The sequence below is a fragment of the Ambystoma mexicanum genome, chromosome 4q (genome assembly GCF_040938575.1).
Source record: "Ambystoma mexicanum isolate Mex_15411 chromosome 4q, UKY_AmexF1_1, whole genome shotgun sequence".
NCBI lineage: Eukaryota > Metazoa > Chordata > Amphibia > Caudata > Ambystomatidae > Ambystoma > Ambystoma mexicanum.
Window position 1 is genome coordinate 1,254,197,629 of NC_090928.1, and position 24,863 is coordinate 1,254,222,491.

Genomic DNA, 24,863 nt, shown 5'->3' on the forward strand with positions numbered 1-24,863 from the left:
TGAGTCAGTTGGAGCATACTCCACGGGGGTGTGAGTCAGTTGGAGCATACTCCACTGGGAGTGAGTCAGTTGGAGCATACTCCACTGGGTGTGAGTCAGTTGGAGCATACTTCACTGGGGTGAGTCAGTTGGAGCATACTCCACTGGTGTGAGTCAGTTGAAGCATACTTCACTGGGGTGTGATTCACTGGGGTGAGTCACTGGGGTGAGTCAGTTGGAGCATACTCCACTGGTGTGAGTCAGTTGGAGCATACTCCACTGGTGTGAGTCAGTTGGAGCATCCTCCGCCAGGGTATGAGCCAGTTAAAGCATACTCCACTGGGGTGTGAGTCAGTTGGAGCATACTCCACTGGGTGTGAGTCAGTTGGAGCATACTCCACTGGGGTGAGTCAGTTGGAGCATACTCCACTGGGTGTGAGTCAGTTGGAGCATACTCCACTGGGGTGTGAGTCAGTTGGAGCATACTCCACTGGGTGTGAGTCAGTTGGAGCATACTCCACTGGGTGTGAGTCAGTTGGAGCATACTTCACCGGGGTGTGAGTCAGTTGGAGCATGCTCCACTGGGGTGTGAGTCAGTTGGAGCATACTCCACTGGGGCGTGAGTCAGTTGGAGCATACTCCACTGGGGTGTGAGTCAGTTGGAGCATACTCCACTGGGGCGTGAGTCAGATGGAGCATACTCCACTGGGGCGTGAGTCAGTTGGAGCATACTCCACTGGGGTGAGTCAGTTGGAGCATACTCCACTGGTGTGAGTCAGTTGGAGCATACTTCACTGGGGCGAGTCAGTTGGAGCATACTCCACTGGGTGTGAGTCAGTTGGAGCATACTGCACTGGGTGTGAGTCAGTTGGAGCATACTTCACTGGGGTGAGTCAGTTGGAGCATACTTCACTGGGGTGTGAGTCAGTTGGAGCATACCTCACTGGGGTGAGTCAGTTGGAGCATACTCCACTGGGTGTGAGTCATTTGGAGCATACTCCACTGGGGTGTGAGTCAGTTGGAGCATACTCCACTGGGTGTGAGTCAGTTGGAGCATACTCCACTGGGGTGAGTCAGTTGGAGCATACTCCACTGGGTGTGAGTCAGTTGGAGCATACTCCACTGGTTGTGAGTCAGTTGGAGCATACTCCACTGGGGCGTGAGTCAGTTGGAGCATACTCCACTGGGGTGTGAGTCAGTTGGAGCATACTCCACTGGGGCGTGAGTCAGTTGGAGCATACTCCACTGGGGTGAGTCAGTTGGAGCATACTTCACTGGGGCGAGTCAGTTGGAGCATACTCCACTGGGTGTGAGTCAGTTGGAGCATACTCCACTGGGGTGTGAGTCAGTTGGAGCATACTCCACTGGGGTGAGTCAGTTGGAGCATACTCCACTGGGGTGAGTCAGTTGGACTGGGTGTGAGTCAGTTGGAGCATACTTCACTGGGGTGTGAGTCAGTTGGAGCATACTCCACTGGGGTGTGAGTCAGTTTGAGCATACTCCACTGGGGTGTGAGTCAGTTGGAGCATACTCCACTGGGGTGAGTCAGTTGGAGCATACTCCACTGGGGGGTGAGTCAGTTGGAGCATACTCCACTGGGGTGAGTCAGTTGGAGCATACTTCACTGGGGTGAGTCAGTTGGATCATACTCCATTTGGTGTGAGTCAGTTGGAGCATACTTCACTGGGGTGAGTCAGTTGGAGCATACTCCATTGGGTGTGAGTCAGTTGGAGCATACTCCATTGGGTGTGAGTCAGTTGGAGCATACTTCACTGGGGTGAGTCAGTTGGAGCATACGTTACTGGGGTGAGTCAGTTGGAGCATACTTCACTGGGGTGAGTCAGTTGGAGCATACTCCACTGGGGCGTGAGTCAGTTGGAGCATACTCCACTGGGGTGAGTCAGTTGGAGCATACTCCACTGGGGTGTCCACTGAAATGTGAGTTACTTGGAGAATTTGGCACCCATCCTCTGCTTACTTCACAAAGTTTCCAATTCATCGCAATGGAGCCCAAGTGGTCTGCTATGGGCAACCCATATACCCCGGCCCAGAGGCGGTGTAGCGTCAGAATTGGCTTGGCCCGGATGTCGGTGCTCAGGGCGCTGTCCTATCCTCGGGGCAATGAGGCTCACATGCAGTGGACCGGGCCCCTTCTTTTTCATGCCTGGTTTCCCGGGCTGGGTACTCTTTTCTGACCCTAGTGTCCAGGGCTTCTACAATATCTTGCACTCACCTTTTGCATTTCCCCTCCATGAGTGCCTTCCCATAGCTTTTAATGTCGTTTATAAATTGCCTTCACAGCTTTTCATTGTGCAGTTCTGTGTGTACTGATGCCTCATCGGATGCGTAGATATAGACATGGAAAATAAAATTGTAAAATGGCACTGGGACCTCCTAACCCCTGACCTTGGACATCAGACGGGCACAGTGGGTTGTGTAGCTCTACATTCATTGCAGAGTCCAGATGAACATGTTCTAGTAGTTCCCTGAATCTGCCTACCACATCCCTTGGCTCATGGCACACAAGCCCAGTGTATGGTGCAGCCTAAGAGCACCAGGACCGCGCTTGGAAGTCACAGGCTCCATATTGTAGCGCTAAGGCGCTTACAGCCGACCAGTCTCTAAAGTGTTTCCTTTGCTTGCAGGAAGAAGAAGGCTGTAGGAGAGACGGAAGCACCGAAGACGAGACCCCAGCCGGAAGCCCAGCTGCAGCACTTCTGCCACGCCGCTGCCCAGGTACCGACACTGGCAGGGCAGGCCTTAGGGGAACACTGCTCACCCTGGTTCTGCATCTAGTGTCAGGGAGAAGGGGGCACATTGGCCCTGCATCAAGGAGTGTCGAACACTGACTGCATTGGCCCTATGTACATCGGCAACTGCTGTTCATGGTCTGAATGGGCCCGTGGCATGTCATTTCTGGATCTACCCCTGCTGCTTGATATGTACAGCTCACTGGGTGGGTGGCTCCTTTCTCTGTAAGTGCCGCCGGAGGTGTATCCTTCCCAGGGCATGCGTGCACTGCCAGACCTGGTGTGGTGGCCTGCGACATGGAACACATTGAGAGCGTTGGCCGAGTAACAGGTCTAGAAGTTGTATGTTGTGATCCACGTGACCAACAAAATGAGTTCTGCTCACTTTTACTGAGAGCTGTTAGAGACGAGGGGATTCCCACAGAAAGGAATGTACAGAGCATCCGACAGGAGGGAACTGCCATTCCCAGGTGGCAGGAGCTCCTGGGATCAGGAAGAGGTAGAGGCTAATCAAATTGCGTGTAATATGTAGGCAAGCGCCTACAGTAGCATGGCAAGCGCCTTAAAGACGAGTGAGCAGTGATAAGTTACAAAGCGCTGAATGCTGTGTTTGCCCCCCCCCCCCCACTCTAGGCTCTCTGCTGGTTAAAGGAGAACATCTCGTCCAGTGCCCAGTGGGACCAGGCAGAAAGTGATGAAAATCTGGAGGAGATGCAGAGCCAGCAGGTGGCGCTGCAGCAGAAAATCTCAAGGCAGCAGGCCCGGATCGAAGCCGTGCAACAGGTGAGTGCTGCGGCCGGGGCAGCAGCGGCGGGCCAATATAATACAGGTCATGAGAACCCCCAGAACTCACCCTCTGGAGTCGACAGAATATACCTGCAAAAAGAAGAGACAGGGACAACACATTTCAACATTCCCGGTGACTGTCTCATATTCATTCCCAATGCTCAGTCCTGAAAGAATGGACCCAATAGCATACGCATAAAATCACGGTGCCAACTTCATTACAATTTTATATTAAATTTCAACATAGTATAAATCTAAAATATTCATATTAAAATGATCATCTAAGAACATCCACAGACGAATATTAAATGCAAAAAAATCACCAAACATACAACACATACACTTAGTATTAACAATAGAATCGTAGAAGCATGACCTCAAACACAATAGGACAAAAAAAATAATTATAATTGGTCCAGTTTGTGTCTGAATAATCATAGGCCCAACATGTTTCTGTCCCTAACACCCAAATGGCCGTACATTCATCAGGATGTCCACCGGAGATCTTTAGCAGAGCTTTCGATTCTTGTATCGTGGATGTTGTCAATCACATTGAAAAAGCTTTCGAACATTGCACCCCAAACATACAGGAGAACAAAAGAAATGGAAAGAAAAGAAAAACGTCATCAAATATTCTTTGAGGATATTAATTCATCTATATATCCCAGAAATTAACAAATCATGTTTCATCTGGTAAAAGTTTGTAAAACCACAAACTAAACAAAAAAGGGATCTGCTCATTATGCATGGCAACGCCTGTACACTGGAGAATTAGTTCCTCAATGGTGTGCAGCAGGTGGGTGCTGCAGCTGATGCAACAAGAGTGTGCAGAAGGTTGGTGCATCAATGGTTTGCAGAAAGTGGGTGCTGCAGCTGTGAATTACGGTTGTGCAGCAGGTGGGTGCTACAGCTGGTGCAACGGGTGCGTGCAGCAGGTGGGTGCTGCAGCTGGTGAATCAAGGGTTTGCAGAAAGTGGGTGGTGCATCTGGGGTATTAAGGATGTGCAGCATGTGAGTGCTTCAGCTGGTGGATCAAAGGTTTGCAGAAACGGGTGGTGCAGCTGGGAAATTAAGGGTGTGCAGCAGGTGGGTGTTGCAGCTGGTGCATCAAGTGTGTGCAGCAGGTGGGTGTTGTAGCTGGTGCATTAAGGCTGTGCAACAAGTTGGTGCTGTAGCTGGTGCATTAAGGGTGTGCAGCTGGTGGGTGCTGCAGCTGGTGCATCAAGTGTGTGCAGCAGGTGGGTTCTGTAGCTGGTGCATTAAGGCTGTGCAACAAGTTGATGCTGTAGCTGGTGCATTAAGGGTGTGCTACAAGTTGGTGCTGCAGCTGGTGCATTAAGGGTGTGCAGCAGGTGGGTGCTGCAGCTGGTGCATTAAGGGTGTGCAGCAGGTGGGTGCTGCAGCAAGTTCATAGAGGGTGTGCAACAGGTCTGGCTGCAGCAAGTTCATAGAGGGTGTGCAACAGGTGTGGCTGCAGCAAGTTCATAGAGGGTGTGCAACAGGTGTGGCTGCAGCATTTTCATAGAGGGTGTGCAACAGGTGTGGCTGCAGCAAGTTCATAGAGGGTGTGCAACAGGTGTGGCTGCAGCAAGTTCATAGAGGGTGTGCAACAGGTGTGGCTGCAGCATTTTCATAGAGGGTGTGCAACAGGTGTGGCTGCAGCAAGTTCATAGAGGGTGTGCAACAGGTGTGGCTGCAGCAAGTTCATAGAGGGTGTGCAACAGGTGTAAATGCGGCAAGTTCCTAGAGGGTGTGCAACAGGTGTGGCTGCAGCAAGTTCATAGAGGGTGTGCAACAGGTGTAGCTGCAGCACATCCATAGAGGGTGTGCAACAGGTGTGGCTGCAGCAAGTCCATAGAGGGTGTGCCTTCGATGTGGCTGCAGCAAGTTCATAGAGGGTGTGCAACAGGTGTAGCTGCAGCAAGTTCATAGAGGGTGTGCAACAGGTGTAGCTGCAGCACATTCATAGAGGGTTGCAACATGTGTGGCTGCAGAAAGTTCATAGAGGGTGTGCAACAGGTGTGGCTGCAGCAAGTTCATAGAGGGTGTGCAACAGGTGTAGCTGCAGCAAGTTCATAGAAGGTGTGCAACAGGTGTGGCTGCAGCAAGTTCATAGAGGGTGTGCAACAGGTGTGGCTGCAGCAAATTCATAGAGGGTGTGCAACAGGTGTAACTGCGGCAAGTTCCTAGAGGGTGTGCGACAGGTGTGGCTGCAGCAAGTTCATAGAGGGTGTGCAACAGGTGTAGCTGCAGCACATCCATAGAGAGTGTGCAACAGGTGTGGCTGCAGCAAGTTCATAGAGGGTGTGCATTAGGTGTGGCTACAGCAAGTTCATAGAGGGTGTGCAACAGGTGTAGCTGCAGCAAGTTCATAGAGGGTGTGCAACAGGTGTAGCTGCAGCACATTCATAGAGGGTTGCAACAGGTGTGACTGCAGCAAGTTCACAGAGGGTGTGCAACAGGTGTGGCTGCAGCAAGTTCATAGAGGGTGTGCAACAGGTGTAGCTGCAGCAAGTTCATAGAGGGTGTGCAACAGGTGTAGCTGCAGCACATTCATAGAGGGTTGCAACAGGTGTGGCTGCAGCAAGTTCATAGAGGGTGTGCAACAGGTGTGGCTGCAACAAGTTCATAGAGGGTGTGCAACAGGTGTAGCTGCAGCAAGTTCATAGAGGGTATGCAACAGGTGTGGCTGCAGCAAGTTCATAGAGGGTGTGCAACAGGTGTAGCTGCAACAAGTTCACAGAGGGTGTGCAACAGGTCTGGCTGCAGCAAGTTCATAGAGGGTGTGCAACAGGTGTGGCTGCAGCACGTTCATAGAGGGTGTGCAACAGGTGTGGCTGCAGCATTTTCATAGAGGGTGTGCAACAGGTGTGGCTGCAGCAAGTTCATAGAGGGTGTGCAACAGGTGTGGCTGCAGCAAGTTCATAGAGGGTGTGCAACAGGTGTGGCTGCAGCAAGTTCATAAAGGGTGTGCAACAGGTGTAACTGCAGCAAGTTCATAGATGGTGCGCAACAGGTGTAGCTGCAGCACATTCATAGAGGGTTCCAACAGGTGTGGCTGCAGCAAGTTCATAAAGGGTGTGCAACAGGTGTGGCTGCAGCAAGTTCATAGAGGGTGTGCAACAGGTGTAGCTGCAGCAAGTTCATAGAGGGTGTGCAACAGGTGTGGCTGCAGCAAGTTCATAGAGGGTGTGCAACAGGTGTGGCTGCAGCAAGTTCATAGAGGGTGTGCAACAGGTGTAGCTGCAGCAAGTTCATAGAGGGTTGCAACAGGTGTAGCTGCAGCAAGTTCATAGAGGGTTGTAACAGGTGTAAATGCAGCACGTTCATAGAGATTGTGCAACAGGTGTGGCTGTGTCTGATGAACAGCAACCGAACAACACATTGGTACTGTGGCAGATCCAGATAGAAGATGTGCCAAAGGTGGGTTCTGCAGGAGGTACATAGAGGGCATGCAACGGGTGAGGCTGCAGCTGGTTAATATAGGGTATGTATGCACCAGTGGGGTACTGTAGAATGCCCAGATAGAGGCTATGTAACATGTGGGTTCTCCAGCAGGTACACAGAGGCCGAGCAACAGGTGGGTACTGAAACAGGCACTTGGAGGTTGTATACAGGTGGGTGCTGTAGCAGCCCGAGACAGAAGTTATGCAACAGTTGGGTGCTGCAAGCAGCAGGTGCATCAGCCACCTCTCTACACACATGCATTTTTCACTAGCCCTCCTTTCTTTCCCCCCTGCACGCCACACTCATCACCCTTGGCATGCACTGAGCGTAGGATCAAAGGAAGGGCCATCTCTAAAGCATCACCCCTTATACGGAGCAAGGCAGGACTCAATCTATGACATAACGCACCTCCCCTTATAAGGAGCATGGCAGGACTCAATCTATGAGATAACGCATCCCCCCTTATAAGGAGCAAGGCAGGACTCAATCTATGACATAACGCACCTCCCCTTATAAGGAGCATGGCAGGACTCAATCTATGAGATAACGTATCCCCCCTTATAAGGAGCAAGGCAGGACTCAATCTATGACATAACGCATCTCCCCTTATAAGGAGCATGGCATGACTCAATCTATGACATAACACATCTCCCCTTATAAGGAGCAAGGCAGGACTTAATCTATGACATAACGCATCTCCCCTTATAAGGAGCATGGCATGACTCAATCTATGACATAACACATCTCCCCTTTTAAGGAGCAAGGCAGGACTCAATCTATGACATAACGCATCTCCCCTTATAAGGAGCATGGCAGGACTCAGTCTATGACATAAAGCATCTCCCCTTATAAGGAGAATGACAAGATGGCAGGACTCAATCTTTGACATGAAGCATCTCCCCTTATAAGGAGAATGGCAGGACTCAATCTTTGACATAAAGTATCTCCCCTTATAAGGGAGCAATGCAGAACTCAATCTATGACATAAAGCATCTCCCCTTATAAGGAGAATGACAGGATGGCAGGACTCAATCTTTGACATAAAACATCTCCCCTTATAAGGAGCATGGCAGGACTCAATCTATGACATAACACATCTCCCCTTATAAGGAGCAAGGCAGGACTCAATCTATGACATAACGCATCTCCCCTTATAAGGAGCATGGCATGACTCAATCTATGACATAACACATCTCCCCTTATAAGGAGCAAGGCAGGACTCAATCTATGACATAACGCATCTCCCCTTATAAGGAGCATGGCAGGACTCAGTCTATGACATAAAGCATCTCCCCTTATAAGGAGAATGACAAGATGGCAGGACTCAATCTTTGACATGAAGCATCTCCCCTTATAAGGAGAATGGCAGGACTCAATCTTTGACATAAAGTATCTCCCCTTATAAGGGAGCAAGGCAGAACTCAATCTATGACATAAAGCATCTCCCCTTATAAGGAGAATGACAGGATGGCAGGACTCAATCTTTGACATAAAGCATCTCCCCTTATAAGGAGCATGGCAGGACTCAATCTATGACATGAAGCATCTCCCCTTATAAGGAGAAGGGCAGGACACAATCTGTGACATAAATTATCTCCGCTTATAAGGAGCATGGCAGGACTCAATCTATGACGAAGTCTTTTTACTTGTTGGGGGCTTCCTCACCCTTGCAGACTTCCTCGCTCCTGGTGTTCAATGTCTCAGCGAGTTCCCACTCCCCTGCCCAGTTGGGCACCATGGCCTCCTTCCGCCCCTCCGGTGCAGTTCAGGATTCAAATGTTTTCATGCTCTTCTGCTTGGCTTCCTGTGTGGGTCTCATCTGCCACCTCTTGTTGGTTTCTTGCCTCTGCTCATAGTTCCTACTTCCCTTGGGTACATTGTAACCCTCTCAGTGTTCCGTGTCCTTCCATTATATGGCTACACACACGTGTTTCGGCAAAACTCATTGCCTTTTTCAAGTCAGACAAATCAAAATACATTTTGGTCAACACATATATCAAATACGTTGTTATTAAAGACAAATGGATGAAGGACGGGGCATGGGGGAGGATTAGTAGGGAGAGAAAACAAAAAACAGAAAAGACAAAAAATGGACAAAAAATAAATAAATTGGGAGACCTGAAATTCTCGAAATTTCTTCTTAACGGCAAAGTATGTTCACATCAGTGTAGAAACATATACTACTTGTTCTAGTTTGGTTATGTGTTTTATTTCTCTGTAGTTTTGGTTGGACTAAGATCATGGCTTCATTTCCCTTTATCCCATGTTTGCGAGTTACCATGTGTGTTTGGACTTAGAATGTTGTGCAAGCCACATAATCTTGCTCTGAAGGTCTCACAATTTATTTTATTTTTTGTCTTTTCTTTTTTTTGTTTTCTCTCTCGTTTTCTCTTCCTACTAATCCTCGCCTATGCCCCGCCCTTCACCTCTCTGTCTTTAATAACAACGTATTTGATATATGTGTTGACCAAAATGTATTTTGATTTGTCTAACTTTGTTGGTCGTAAATAACACTGATTATAATGTAAAAATAGCCCTGATTTGAAAAAGGCAATGAGTTTTGCCGAAACACGTGTTATCATAGGGCAGAGGTCTGCGGCCGCATCCCAGCGGGGGCGCCAGAGCCCAGCATGAAATGTAAAAAATAAAATAAAATTTTTAAAAAATATATATATATATATATATTTTTTTTTATATATATTGGAGGAAGTGAGAAGGGGCAGCTCACATGGCCATACAACGATCTTAGGCACCAATGAAAAAATGGCCAGCAGTTGCAAATGGATATTCAGTCCTTTAGTCACAGACTGTTTGAATAGCACCCAAGGGGTTGTTTTTTGTTCAAATGTAAGCAAATGGTGATATTTAAAGAATATGTATTCAGCAACAGTGGTCAAAACTTCTAGCTGCATAGTGAAGTAACTCCTCAAACTGGCCCACATTGGCCAAAAAAGTGGCCCATGTTTACTGGCCTACACTAGCATTTTGCATTTTTGGTACAGTCATCGCCCTATTGCCGTATAGGCCAGTCCAAGCCTGTTGGCTTATCCATTATCATTTTCCAGCTGAGGGAGTGCTCCTGGGATGGCTGAACTGTCAAAGGGAAACTCTGTTTGCCTTTGACAGTTCATTTCCCCAGCCACACATGATCACTGAGCCATGCAATGCTGGGGTGCTTTGCTTCGCCAGCCTTGCATAGCTCATTGGAAATGCTGGCTGGGGCACTGCATGTATGTATGTGCAAGGGGTGCTCCTGCGCCTCCTCGCACATACGGGCAGAGCAACCTGGAGCGGGGCATTTTAGCAACCACGCGAGGTACGTTTATGGTGATTTATTTTTTATTTAAATGTGTATGGATGTGTGTATGCTTGTGTTATGGGACTGTGGTGGGAGCAGGATGGGCGGCAGCACTGGGATAATGGTGGGAGTAGGGTGGAGAGAGCCCAGGGTCTGTACTGGGAGTAGCGTGCGGTGAGGGCACGCAAAAGTTCATAGCGATTTCTACATACTGTCCATCTGGCACTTTTGGGGGGCCTGGCCTGCCCAAACTTTACTCAGGGGGGGCCCAGGCCAAAACAGTTTGAAGACCACTGTCATAGGTCAATCCATGTTGCACGTGCAGAACTGTTTGTGCTAATAAATAACAGTTTGGAATCAATGAACTTTGAGTGTGGCGCATCAGCCGCCGGGAGGGCTCACTTGTGTGGGCAATCTTCTTCAAAGGTGGGGTTTTACCTCTGCCCCTCCTATTAATGCGACACCCATCCAGACAGGGAAATATATACAATTGGTTGCAGAGTACCTCGAAGTTGGTGCATAAAATCCCCATTCTTTTTACGTTCCATTATATGGTGGCACATGTTTGGGAGGGTTCTTTCACATCTCTATGGTTGCACCATACCGAGACGTGCCCCACTTTCAGCCTGTGAGGGTTGTTGTCTTTTGTGGAGCCTTAGTTCAGCTTTCTGCATGATCTGTTCTCTGTTCTCAATGATTCACTTCTTCCATATGTATGTATTACTTTGATCTTTCCCCTGCATTTTCTATGGGGTGCTAAACATGTTTCTTCTTTGAATCAGCTGAAATAACCACACCTCTGTGATGGTATTGGGAATGGTGTAAGGATCAATAGCACCGTTTTGGCCTCCTAGGAGTGCTGCCTATTTGGTCCCTTTCATGAAGCAGTTCGTTCGTTCATCCTGTCCATTGTATTGAGGATAGTGTCAAGCTGACTTGATGTGGTATGTGCCATTCTGTGGTTGAAGTGTTTTCTTCTAGCTCAAGGAAAACAGGACCCCATTGTCTGTTTCTATTTGGATGGCCATTCCGCTCCCTGAACACTGTGGTCAAGAAATATATGGAACGTCTTGCCTTTTTGTATGTCTTCAAGTAACTTTACTTACACCTATTTGGCTGTGTAACCCACCATCACCACTGCCTATTCCAGTGCCGGATCCCTGCACTGGAGTAATTTCTCCTGCATTCAGGTGGTGCTGCATCCTACCACCAGCCGGTCCTTCAGCACAGCGTCTCCATGTTCTTCTGAGGTGGTCACATGTGGAGACCCCTCAATCCGCCACTACCAGCGCATTTACTTGCCCGGCTGCTTTCCTACTGACTGGTGCATCTTGGTTCCCGCCCTGCTGTCGCTGTATTGAGGGGGCACATGGTGACAGCAGACATTGGGGTGGCGCTGTCGCATGCTATGCGAGTCCCACTTTGGGGGCCACTTGTTGAGGGCTGGCTCGTGCTTCTCACGGCTGCCACTAAGTTGTGTCCATGGTTCGTGGTGTTCTCTGGTCACCTCCTGTCTCATCCCATCCTCGCCGCCATGGTATGAAGCTGCCACACGCGCCTTGAGTTGCACGGAGTCACGTGCCCACACGGCTTCCTATATTTCTGTTTAGGTGGCTACAGGTCTTGTAGTCACTGGAGCCACCAGAGGCGTGGCTAGGGGGGTGCCTGTGGGGAGGGGGATATAGCCCCGGGTCTTTTGGTTGTAGCCCTGGATAGAAGCTCAGGGGCCAAATGGCCAGCTATTCGTGAGTCCCGACAGCCCCGACATTAGCACCGCCCCGGGTCTTTTCTAGACCTAGCAACACCCATGGGAGAAACCTACCTACTGGCACTGTGTGCCAGTACCACCTCTACACAGGCACCCTTTCCCCTCTGGCTTCTTTTGTTCCTCCTCGTGAGCCATGTTCGTTACCCAGTGCAGGTACTGAGCTCAGACACGAAAATAGGACAGCCACTATAGCTGGGAAACATGTGGCTGTGCGCGAAGGCCTGGGCAGAGTGCATTAAACAGATGGGAGATTACACTGGTATTTTGCTCGCCATTCTCAGAATTATGATTGATTAACATAGCTAACATAGCGCTCTGAAGTGCCCAATCTTGCATGTGGCACATTACAAAGCACACACAATAATGGTGCTAATGTTTTGGGGGAATTTCTGAAGGCCCTCTTGCAGGTGGACCAGCTGAGCCCGCTTGTGTGCTGATTTTCTTTTGGATCTGGTATTTTTGAGGCCACACAGTATGTTGTCCATAGCGTATGGACAGAAGTGGTTTTAAAGGCATACAGGTCATACCATCACTTTTTTTGGAAAGCGCTTCAAGACTGACACCCCCAAACATCTAAGCACTGTAATAGCAGATGTTATTTTATTGACCAATGTAATGATACGGAGTTTTCTGACTCCGGAAAAATGAAAGACTCTTTTGGCCTTGTTGGGGGGTTCCAACATATTCTTTGGGTGTAGCTGTCAGGTACCAGCGCTTAACTTCCTGAGCTGCCATGTATCGGAATGCGCTGGCTATTAAAGCAAATAGCATAATGTTGTGAAGTGCTTGTCTTTGCATGTTGGAAGCCTGTGATGTCACGTGGAAAGTTGCGCTGTGAATGAGAGAATGGTTGGTTGAGGGTTCCGAGCCCAGGCAGTTAGAGAGCCTCTGCCTGGGTGACGGGTGCCAGTGTTTATGTTCTATGTAACTTACATGTGTAACCGAAGAAGCTGTTAATAAACCTGAAGTAACCTACAAGAAGCCTAGAGGTCACTTCAATCACACATACGTGTTGCAGTGCATACGTCACCAGGAACCACGACTCTATCTGTCCACGGCCGCTGCTATATTGTGACCAGTGAACGCAAGGTCCCGGTGCCTAACAGCGCTCAGTGTAATGGTGGGCAGCTGTAGAAATATGCACGTGACCACCAGGGTCATCCATGAGCTTGAATTATTCATGCAATATGACCCCTTTCATCACAGAGGGATGGGGTGCCTGCCATCTCTAGGAAGCGTATTGTGATTGCAATAAGGCGAATGCGAGGCTCACACATGTCCATCCATGTTTCCCGCGCAAAGCCCTGAACCCTGCTTGTGTGTCTGTCCTCTGCAGGAAGGGAAGGGGCTGGTGAGACTTGCGCACCCCGGAAGTCCGCGCGTGGAAGGCATCCTCAGGGAGCTGGAGAGGCTGTGGGAAGCACTGAAGAGAAGGAACCACCACCGAGGGACCGTGCTGCGGGAGGCGCACCAGGTACTGCCAGGGGGTACAGGTCGGAAGGGGGCACACCGGGTGACACCAAGAGGCCCAGATCAGAAAGGCACACACCGCGTGCCACCAGAGGGCCCAGGCCAGCAAGGGGCTCACCAGGTGACACCAGGGGGCCCATGTCAGCAAGGGGCACACCGGGTGCCACCAAGGAGCCCAGATCAGGAAGGCGCGCACCGTGTGCCACCAGAGGGCTCAAGTCAGCAAGGGGCCCCGGGTGCCACCAGAGGGCTTAGCATGCCAGAGGTTCCCCGTGTATTAACAGGGGGCCCAGGTCAGCAAGGGGCCCCGAGTGCCACCAGAGGGCCCTGGTTAGCATGGTGCCCCGGGTGCCACCAGAGGGCCCAGGTCAGCAAGGGGCACCGGATGCCACCAGAGGGCCCAAGGTAGGAAAGGAGAACACTGGGTGCTGCCAGAGGGTCCAGGCCAGCAAGGGGCATACCGGGCAACACCAGAGGGCTTAGCACGCAGAGGGCCCAAGTCAGCGAGTGGCCCACCGGGCGACACCAGAGGGCTTAGCATGCAGAGGGCCCAGGTCAGCATGGGGCATACCGGGCGACACCAGAGGGCTTAGCACGCAGAGGGCCCAGGTCAGCAAGGGGCATACCGGGCGACACCAGAGGGCCCAGGTCAGCAAGGGGCACACCAGGCGACACCAGAGGGCTTAGCACGCAGAGGGCCCAGGTCAGCAAGGGGCACACCGGGCAACACCAGAGGGCTTAGCACGCAGAGGGCCCAAGTCAGCGAGTGGCACACCGGGCGACACCAGAGGGTTTAGCACGCAGAGGGCCCAGGTCAGCAAGGGGCACACCGGGCGACACCAGAGGGCTTAGCATGCAGGAGGGCCAGCAAGGGGCACTGGGTGCCACCAGAGGGCCCAGGCCAGCAAGAGGCTCACCGGGTGCCAACAGAGGGTCCAGGTCAGCAAGGGGCACACCAGGCGACACCAGAGGGCTTAGCATGCAGAGGGCCCAGGTCAGCAAGGGGCACACCGGGCGACACCAGAGGGCTTAGCATGCAGAGGGCCCAGGTCAGCAAGGGGCACACCGGGAGACACTAGAGCGCTTAACATGCAGAGGGGACAGCAATGGGCACTGGGTGCCACCAGAGGGCCCAGGCCAGCAAGGGGCTCACCGGGTGCCAAGAGAGGGTCCAGGTCAGCAAGGGGCACACCAGGCGACACCAGAAGGCTTAGCATGCAGAGGGCCCAGGTCAGCAAGGGGCACACCGGGTGACACCAGAGGGCTTTGCACGCAGAGGGCCCAGGTCAGCAAGGGGCACACTGGGTGACACAAGAGGGCTTAGCATGCAGAGGGCCCAAGTCAGCAAGGGGCACACAGTGCAACACCAGAGGGCTTAGCATGCAGAGGGGCCAGCAAGGGGCACCGGGTGCCAACAGAGGGCCCAGGTCAGCAAGTGGCACACCGGGCGACACCAGAGGGCTTAGCATGGAAGAGGTTCCCAGTGTATTAAGATAGGGCGGAGGTCAGAAAGGGGCACACTGAGTGCCACCAGAGGGCTTATCATGCAAGAGGTTCTCTATATATTAACAGATGGCCCAGGTCAGCAAGAAACCATGCTTGCCCCCCGGCGGGATGCTTGTTGAGAAACACTGCTCATGCTGTCTTCCTCGTCATCTTCCACTACCTCTCGCGGAAGGTATTCTTCATTTGGGTACACAAGGTCTAAACCATCCCCTTCTCCCCAAATGCCCTCGCTTCTACCCAAGTTTGGAGGCTGGTCAGCAACTCAGGTTTATTAAGCTTAGGGCTGTGGGGAAGTCCCCTCTCTTGATATAGGACGCACAGGACATCCTTGGTCATGCCTTTCACAGTCTCTATGTCAAGATCCATGATTATTACGATTAGCCAGCAGTGTCTAAACGTTGCCTGCAACAGTACCTTTATTGTTGGGTGACTAAGCTGTGCACAAGACTCCAACTAGAGCTGACCGCCTGCCACCAATGTGACGAATCAACCTCTGGGGTACCGGTGGTCCAGGGGTAAATATCAGTTTCTAAACCATCAATCAGCCCCCCCACACCTCTAGTACACCAGAAGAGATCCTAAGGGATTGGAAACACAAGCAAATTATAAACATTCTTGTCCTATTTTGGTAATGTGGACAGAACGGCAGGCTTATCCTCGGCCAGGTTGTGGATTGTTGGTTAGTTGCAACACAGAGAAAATACAATTATTACCCAATGATAAAAGGGACTGGCCAGTCAAGGATGAATAAAAATATCTACTTTATTATTATCACAACAAACAGTTCTAGCAACATTACGAAATACAACTCACCCTGTAAAGGAAAGCATAGGACAGACAGTTTCAAAGAAGGATTGGTCAACTAGGTGCAGGAGCTTCAGGAAGGTTTGGGCTCTCCAGAGGCACGAGCTGCAGGAATGTTTGGGTATTTCAGGTGCAGGAGTTGCACGAATGTTTGGGCTCTCCAGAGGCACGAGCTGCAGGAATGTTTGGGTATTTCAGGTGCAGGAGCTTCAGGAAGGATTGGGCTCTCCAGAGGCATGACCTGCAGGAATGTTTGGGTATTTCATGTGCAGGAGCTGCAGGAAGGTTTGGGCTCTCCAGAGGCACGAGCTGCAGGAATGTTTGGGTATTTCAGGTGCAGGAGCTGCAGGAAGGTTTGGGCTCTCCAGAGGCATGACCTGCAGGAATGTTTGGGTATTTCATGTGCAGGAGCTGTAGGAAAGTTTAGGATTTCAAGCTGCTGAAGATGAAGTGCGGTCTGAGTCCAACAGCATTAGAAACAATAGGTCTATTTGTTTTTCCCCGAGGCAAAAGTCACAGGAAAATTTGTTTTTCCCTGGGTCATTATCTGCAGGAAGGTCTATACTCTGAGACTCAGAAGATTCAGGAAAGTTTGTTTTTTTCCCACTGGAAAGGACTGAAGGAAGGGCTTGGTTTTCCAGGTGCAGGATCATTTGTGTTCCCAAGAGCCAGGTTCTGTCTAGAGTGATGAATTGTTCGTAACGATTTTCCAGAAACAAATGCATAAATGTGTGATTTTTCCAGAGGCATAAACCACACAACAATTTGGGTTTGAAGGGAAGCAGGGAGTTTTTATTTTCAATAGATGAAAGCTGCAATAAGATTTGTTGTTTTCCAGAGATAGAAGCGGCAGGGAGATTTCTTTCTAGATATAAGAGCTTCAGGACCATTTGTTTTTTTCCAGATATAGGTATGGCATGGAGATTTCTTTTTTTCTAGAGAAAGGAGAAGTAAGGAGAATTGCTTTTCCAGAGATAGGAGCGATTGGGAGATTTGATTTTTTGAGAGATAGGAGCATTAGGGAGATTTGTTTTTTCCAGAGATAGGAGAAGTAAGGAGATTTGCTTTTCCAGAGATAGCAGCAATAGAGAGATTTGTTTTTTCCAGAGATAAGCACTGCAGGAACATTTGCTTTTTTCCAGAGAATGGGATTCGTTTATTCCAGAGATAGGAGGTGCACGGAGATTTGTTTTTTCCAGAGATAGGAGAAATAGGGATATTTGTTTTTCCAGAGATAAGAGATGCAGATACATTTGTTTTTTTCCAGAGATAAGAGCAGCAAGGAGATGTGTTTTTTCCAGAGACAGGAGAAGTAAGGAGATTTGCTTTTCCAGAGATTGGAGCGATAGGGAGATTTATTTTTTTGAGATATAGGAGCATCAGGGAGATTTGTTTTTTCCAGAGATAGGAGAAGTACAGAGATTTGCTTTTCCAGAGATAGGAGCGATAGGGAGATTTGTTTTTTCCAGTGATAAGAGTTGCAGGAACATTTGTTTTTTTTCCAGAGAAATGAATGGCAATGAGATTAATTTTTTCCTGAGATAGGAGGGGCAAGGAGATTTTTTTTCTAGATATAAGAGCTGCAGGACCATTTTTTTTCCAGATATAGGCGTGTCAAGGAGATTTGTTTTTTTCTAGAGACAGGAGACGTAAGGAGATTTGCTTTTCCAGAGATAGCATCGATGGGGAGATTTGTTTTTTCGAGAGATAGGAGCATCAGGGAGATGTGTTTTTTCCAGAAATAGGAGAAGGAGATTTGCTTTTCCAGAGATATGAGCGATAGGGAAATTTGTTTTTTTCCAGAGATAAGAGCTGCAGGAACATTTGCTTTTTTCCAGAGAAATGAACGGCAATGGGATTCGTTTTTTCCTGAGATAGGAGGTGCAAGGAGATTTGTTTTTTCCAGAGATAGGAGCAATAGGGATATTTGTTTTTCTAGAGATAAGAGCAGCAAGGAGAAGTGTTTTTTCTAGAGACAGGAGAAGTGAGGAGATTTGCTTTTCCAGATATTGGAGCGATATGGAGATTTGTTTTTTTCGAGAGATAGGAGCATCAGGGAGATTAATTTTTTCCAGAGATAGGAGAAGTAAGGAGATTTGCTTTTCCAGAGATAGGAGTGATAGGGAGATTTGTTTTTCCCAGAATAAGAGCTGCAGGAACATTTGTTTTTTCCCAGAGAAAGGAACGGCAATGAGATTCATTTTTTTCTGAGATAGGAGGTGCAAGGAGATTTGTTTTTTCCAGAGATAAGAGCTGCAGGAACATTTGTTTTTTCCAGAGATAATAGCATCAAGGAGATTTGTTTTTTCCAGAGATAGGAGCGATAGGGATATTTGTTTTATCCTCAGATTGGAGGTGCAAGCAGATTTTCTTTTCTAGAGAGAGGAGCAATAGGGAGATTTATTTTTTCCAGAGATAGAAGCGGTAGGGAGATTTGTTTTTTCCTCAGATAGGAGGTTCAAGAAGATTTATTTTTTCCAGAGATAGGAGCGATAGGGAGATTTTCTTTTCTCCAGAGATAGGAGGTGCACAGAGATGTATTTTTCCGAAGACGGAGGTGCGGGTAGATGTGAGATTTCCTTCGTCAGGTGGGTTGGGGTCCTTGCAGCTGAAAGCCTTGACCTTAAACTATGATTAGGTATGTGGTAGTCATACTTTCCAATGCAAATGCCTCTGCCCTCACTAAAGCCCTCACCAATTCCACGGAGAGGTCACGCGAGGACAGAAAGACTCCAGGGCAAGTTGATGTCTTCTGACTGGCAGGTGTTACTATTGACCCTTGACTCCCCCACTCTCTTCACTTTCTCCCAGGCTCAGAAGGTTCTGGACGAGCTAGCCCAGATGGAGCAGTGGCTGCAGGACCTGACTTGCTTGCTCACAGAGCCAGCCGTGATGCGGGACCCTGAGCTGATCAAACGTGACCTTCAAGAGACCAGCAACATGGAGGCCGAGCTCTCTACCAGGGACACCTCGCTCCGTGCCCTACAGGAGAAAATGGGCAGGACCCCTGCAGAGGGCACGCTCTTCCTAGCTGAGAAGATCCAGAGAAAGATGGACACAGTGGAGGAAAGGTGGGTTCCTGGAGACTACTTACCCAAACAGGATGTGTCAGGAGTCGATGGTATGTTAGGATATTGGGTTTTATATAGCGCAGTGATGCCCTTTGCATGGTCTTTTGCCACCTGCAGGACAATGGGTTTGTTTAGTAGGAGTAAAGAGAGGAGTGTAATATTGCTTTGCTCTGGGTGTTTTTGGAACATAGTCTTTTGGGGCATGGCCTGGGTGTACCGGTGTTGATACGCATGTTGCATTCCTGGTCATTGCCTGTTATGGTACATTTGAGCATTATGGTCGTGTGTGGTGGTCTCTAGACTAGAGGACCATCCAACTAGAAATAGTGCCCTTGGCAGGAGACCGACTGGTAATAATAAGTAGCGTAAACATCTCAGGTCCTCTTGAGGGAAAAGTCATTTCCTTATGTTGAAAGCCAACACGGTCTACTGTCGATTGAACAGAGGTGTGAAGCTTGCACAAGAGGAAGCCTCTCACTACCCAGGAAGATCACCCTCCCTACATGATCAAGAATGCCACGGAGCACGTTGGCACCATGACGGATCCCAATCTTTGCTGCCGGCCTGGTGCATAGCATTTTGGAGCCAGATCCTGTTGGTGGATTGGCTGATGGACGTTGATGATGTTGCGTTGCCTGACTCTGTCCTTTTTAACAGCGATCACAATGCATGTTTCTGTTTCCAAAATGGCAGGTTCGCGTTGATGAGAGATGTCCTGAGGCGCAGAGCCTTAGATCTCCGGGACTCGCTGGTCCTCTCGGAGTTTCTTCAGAACGTGCAGATGGAGGAGACGCTGAGCCAGAAGAGCCTGTTACCGGTGAGGGAGCGTTCAAGGGAAACTGGTATAGAGGAATTAACAGTACACAAGACTCTCTAAGCATGTGCATGTATTTGTATTAACCACATGGGTAGAATTTCTAATAGAAATGACACACATAGGAAACAGTACATATGCCAGAGGCAGTCCCTGGGAGGGGCGCCTCTACAGTAGGGGTGGGCGATAGAATGAGAGAGAACCAGTCGATTAATGGGATTTCTAATGAGACAGACTGGTAACAGGTCAACAATATACATATTTTCATTGTGTGACATTGTTAGGATTGGCCAACTTGGGTCAGGTGGTGATCGGTTGGGAGACGTCCCTTCCCGGGCTAGTACTTGGAGGTTAAGTCTGGTCTTAAACAATTCCATGGTTTGGCTGCCTTAAATGGCCAAGGTGGATACGTAGAGAGAAGAAGCACGAGAAGGCAGCCGGCTGTCGGGGGACAGAACACCTGGGGGTGGAGGGCGGTCACAAAGTTCTAGAGGAGACGTAAAGAGAGATGCAGTCAGCAAGGTATGAGTGGGCAGAAAAGACCACAGATAGATTGGTAGACAAAAGGTGGGCACTTAAGGAGAGAGAGATTTTGCAATGCAGGCCTTCCAGTGTGGTGTCGGTGAGGAGAGGGGGGGGGATCAAGGTGGGTTGAAGAGGGAGCATGTCTTGAAGTTGAGAGTTTTGTTTATAAGGAGTGGAGAGGGAAGGAGCAGAGGGGGAGACCAAGGAGTAGCCTACAACAGTGATAGAGTTTGCCAAGAACACGGGTAGGGATTACAGTTTTGACCCGAGAGGTGGGTCTGTTTTGGGCAGATTTTCCTTATCCAGAGGTTAATCCTGGCCACTGTGGGAGCTGCCATTTTGAGCTGTGGGAGTCTTATGTACTCATCAACAAGTGCGAGATTGTCAATACTTGGTTCCTAGTATACACCTTCCCCTTTCGCACCCTGCTCCCCCTCTACTGTTCCCATGTAACTATGTATAACCTGTACCCGAAATTTTGCAAGCATTCTACTGTACTCTGTAAGTATTCTACTGTACCCTCTAACAGCGCCTCGATGCCCACGGGCTGTGGTGCGCTTCACAAAGAATAAAATAAATAGTATGAGGAGGACGAGAGGGAAGGAGATGGTAGATTGTGGTTAGCATTGGAATCAAGAACAAGGGTGACGTCCGTGTTGGAGGAGTTTAATGTCAGGTGGCACAGTGCCACCTGATGGCTCGTGACTGTGAGGCAGCTGGTGATGTGTTCTGAGGTAGAAAAGGCAGCATTAGGTAGCAGTGAAAGCCATCATGGTCCCATGCATTTTCTACATGGGAGCTAGTTCCGCGGCACGGGAAGCCGGCACTAAACAGGTGGCCTCTTGTTCACTTTTTTCTGTTGCCGTTTTCCCCTTCAGGCGGCAAAGAGAAGGCTGGACTTCCACGAGCCACGGCGCCTCATCCCATCGAAGGACGCACAGAAGCAAGCAGCCGCAGAGAACGTGGATGAGATGGCCTGGCCACTGGACGAGCTGCAGGAGGCGGTCGACATGCTGAACGACGCAGTCAAGGAGCGGGAGAGGCTGATGGCTGCCGAGAAGGAGACCGGAAGCCTGGCACACCTTGTATGTCTATAAGCTGGTTATGGCGGGCACAGGGACTTAGAGGGGGTGGGCCCACACGCGCTCTGTGGATCTTAGGAAATGTTTAGTGAATTGGAAGGGTGCAGACTATAAACTCTTACTCAGTTTAGCTCCTGCACTCCAAAGCAGTGAGTTGTAGTTTTGCCTCCTCGGACAAGTATATTTATGTTTGATTAAAATTACTCCAGTCAACAGTGGGAACTGCATGTTTACTTCCTAATATGCCCTTTTACTCCCAACTTGCAAAAGTGGTGAATAAAACATTCCCAGCTCAAAGTCTTACCTCGAGCACTGGCCGGGATTTGGCATATGAGTGAGATCCAGGCTTTGGTAAAGGAGGAGTGGGGTATTTTCTTTGTGCTTTCACACACCTGTGGCTTTCCAGATGTATTGGACTAAGGTTCCCATGATCCCCCACCATTGACTATGCTGGCTGGGGCGGATGGGAGTTTTAGTCCAAAACATAATGCAAAGCCAAAAGGTTGCAGACCCTGTGCGTTGGGTGCACTGGCAGCTAAACATGTTCTTGTGAGAGTGGTGTGGACATGCATGGACCACGTTGGGGCTGTCCTCAGGTGATTACCCGTCTCTTTCCTCACATGTCCCCCACAGCTCTCCGATGTGTCCCAAAGGTTATCCGCGGCACAGAGCACAGCGCAAGAGCTTGGCCGGGACGTCCTGGAAACCGAGAGGGACTTTGCTGTGGTGAAGAGTGAGCTCGGCTTGGAAGGTCTGCAGGGGCTGCAGGAGAAGCAGACGAGCATGGAGGTAAGTAGCCCCCCCCCAATGTGGGCCTGGATGGTGGGGGTGAAATCAAGAGTCAACACGTCTGTGGTACAAAGTAAGCAAAGACGTATTTTACATGAATGGTCATGTTATCCGGCTATTATAAGTTAAATGAAGAATAAATGAATGATTATTTTGATCACAGTGCGCAATAGCGGAACTTCATGGGCCCGGGGCACAGACGCTTTTCACCTAACCCGAACCAAAGAAATGAAGGGGCCCAGAATCACTGGGCGTGCCCCTCCCCCCTCAGTCCCTCTAATGCGATCACAACCCATAGCTTGACACGCTGCCCCTCAGTAAACAAAGTGTACCTGGGTACTCCCTTCCAGTCCCCTTACCCTCTTCAGACTTGCCGAGATCAGAATAATGAACACGTGGTGTTTCAAGGGCAACATTAACACAATTCGATGAGGGTATAGGACACATTTTAACAAGCAAAGCCAACAGTTTGGGTTTTTGTGAAGGCAGGAGACAGGCATGTGCCAGTTGGGACCATCAAAATGGTACCTGGCCATGAGATGGTAGCAGTCGGAAAATGGTGTGAGTGCCTGGGAATATGACATCGGTGCCTGGCAATTGCCTGTCTAATGATTATGTACAAGCCAAAACTGTTTGCTTGCCAATGGTTGTTTTTTTACAGGCCTTCACTGCAAGGACATGCATAGGGCTTCCCCTGGCCGAAGACGCACATGCAAGGACGTGCATAGTGCTTCACCAGGCTGAAGGCCCACTTGCTAAGACATGCGTATTGCACCAGTAAACATTTACAACTGCAATTAAGCAGTTAACTCTCAGAAGACAAGGAAAGGTTTGAAGAATGCAGAAAGCTTCACAGGCTGCATTGTTCAGAATAGGATTGAGTTGTGCAGGCTTATATCTTCAGCAGTGCACCATAAAACATGCTGGCAGCCATGTGGGTCCCCCAAAGGTGGGGGCCCCGGGCACAAGTCCCTTTTGCCCTCTCATAAAAATGTCTCTGGGGAATCCGGGAGGGGTCGGCGCAGGCTTTTATCTATCAATGTAGATAACAAGATCTTCTTAAGGTTTTATCATAATCGCGCCTGCTATTTACAGCGCTACGAAGCAGCCAATCCTCCATCATGCGCTATATTAATAACCTGCAAACCCGAGAGCGAGCTAAGATGCAAGAATGCTTAATGGCGACCCATTCCAAAATTGGCATCAGGGAGGCGCCTCATTCACAGTCTTGGCAACCAAACTATAGGGCGCGAGGCGGCGAGGCCCAAAGAAATCAGCCCATGGACCCTCACAAGACCGCCACGGAATGGACCACGGCGCGCCGAGGGTCTCTCAGGAGCATGAAGAAGTACACTGTCCAGCAGTAGGTACCCAATGCACAGGTCGGTTTTCTGCTGCGCACCGGAGTGGCTTCCCCCACACCTCCTATTGGGAGCTAGGTGGGGAGTCTGGGATACAGGGGCTGTAGAGGAGGACAAGGCAAAGGGGTAAAAACAATGACAGCAGCGATAGTAGTAGCGGAGTAGGTGATGCAAAAGAAACAGACGAAAGAGCAGTACCTGGTAATTTATAATGAAGAGCCATTTGTCAACAGAGAGGATCCATATAACAAGGTCTTGAAATAAGGAAACAAACTAAATACCTAAGTAACTGAAAAAGAATCGAGAAAGATACTTTACGATCCAAAGTCGTGGGTCCGGGGTCCGTAGGGGTTCTGGAACCGTTGCGAGAATGCGAGTACTGCGTTTCGGAATGCTTTAAATAGTCTTGCCAAGATGCGCACTGAATCGTGTGACCTGTGCGGTTTTCGAGGAAAGCACCCTGCAACGTCATGTGCATGTGAACCCAGAAGGGGGAAGTGGTCATGACGTGGTCCGAGCTCGTCCATGTTCGTTGCAGGGATCACACCAAGAGCTACCAGGAGCTACATCTGGCTTCCGAGGCCAACTAGTGCTATTCAAACATAGCTATGTGGGGTCAGCATTATGACCCCGCTAGAAAACATTTAAACCATAGTGGATCATATATGATGGACTGAAGGCTTTAGTTTGCATGGCATGTATTACACTTGGTAAAACTGCAGAGTCGCTGCCAGGCCTATTTGCTGAGTCTTAAATGTAATTGTATTATATGTACTTACTTTGCCTGTGCACACTAGTATCGTCTCAGAATTTGAAGGACTCTGAATTGACTGTTGTCTTTCCCCGTGTCCCCACCCTCCTTGAGCGCTTTGAAACACTGACTTCTGTATAGGCGCTTTATAAATAAACATTACCATTACCATTGCCACCATGTGCAAGTTAGATTGGCAGTACCCTTCACCAGCTCCTCCTTGCCCAGAGGTAGCTCCTGGTTGCTGGGTGATGCTGGCCATAGCCAAAAGACATGTTAGCCCCTTCTCATCAAATCTTCCTTTGATCTCTGCCCTAGGCCCTTCCCACTTCTGCTGCTCGTAAACCCCACAGCAGCAGCAACCGTGCCCTCCCCCTGCCGTCCCATGAAGCACCTCAGCCCTTCACAGCACCTAAAGCGCCAAGAGGCCATGCAGAAAGGCTGCAGCATTTCACACTGGATCTTCTCAGCACCGTGTTGCCCCCATGGGTCTACTCCTCATATGAAGCTATTGACCTTCCAGGGACAGCTTCTGAGGGAAGTGTTTCCCCAGAGCACTCTTCATGTTATATTATGTTAAAGGTACTTATATAGCGCGCCGTCACCAACAGAATTGGTCCCCAGGCGCTCTGGCGGATCTGTAAACAAGGAGGTTGGGCATG

The 24,863-nt window shown here is 49.5% G+C and overlaps 1 protein-coding gene across 2 annotated transcripts in view; it reads left to right on the forward strand.

Annotated features, from left to right (window-relative positions):
• LOC138468335 (uncharacterized) overlaps positions 1-24,863 on the forward strand; it is a 419,279-nt gene that overhangs the window by 206,959 nt on the left and 187,457 nt on the right. For both annotated transcript variants that reach the window (XM_069608850.1, XM_069608851.1), the window contains exons 13-19: positions 2,625-2,715; positions 3,363-3,512; positions 13,365-13,502; positions 18,620-18,879; positions 19,573-19,696; positions 21,097-21,303; positions 21,934-22,089. In XM_069608850.1, the coding sequence (XP_069464951.1) occupies positions 2,625-2,715; positions 3,363-3,512; positions 13,365-13,502; positions 18,620-18,879; positions 19,573-19,696; positions 21,097-21,303; positions 21,934-22,089 (1,126 nt within the window). The remainder of the gene's footprint in view (positions 1-2,624; positions 2,716-3,362; positions 3,513-13,364; positions 13,503-18,619; positions 18,880-19,572; positions 19,697-21,096; positions 21,304-21,933; positions 22,090-24,863) is intronic.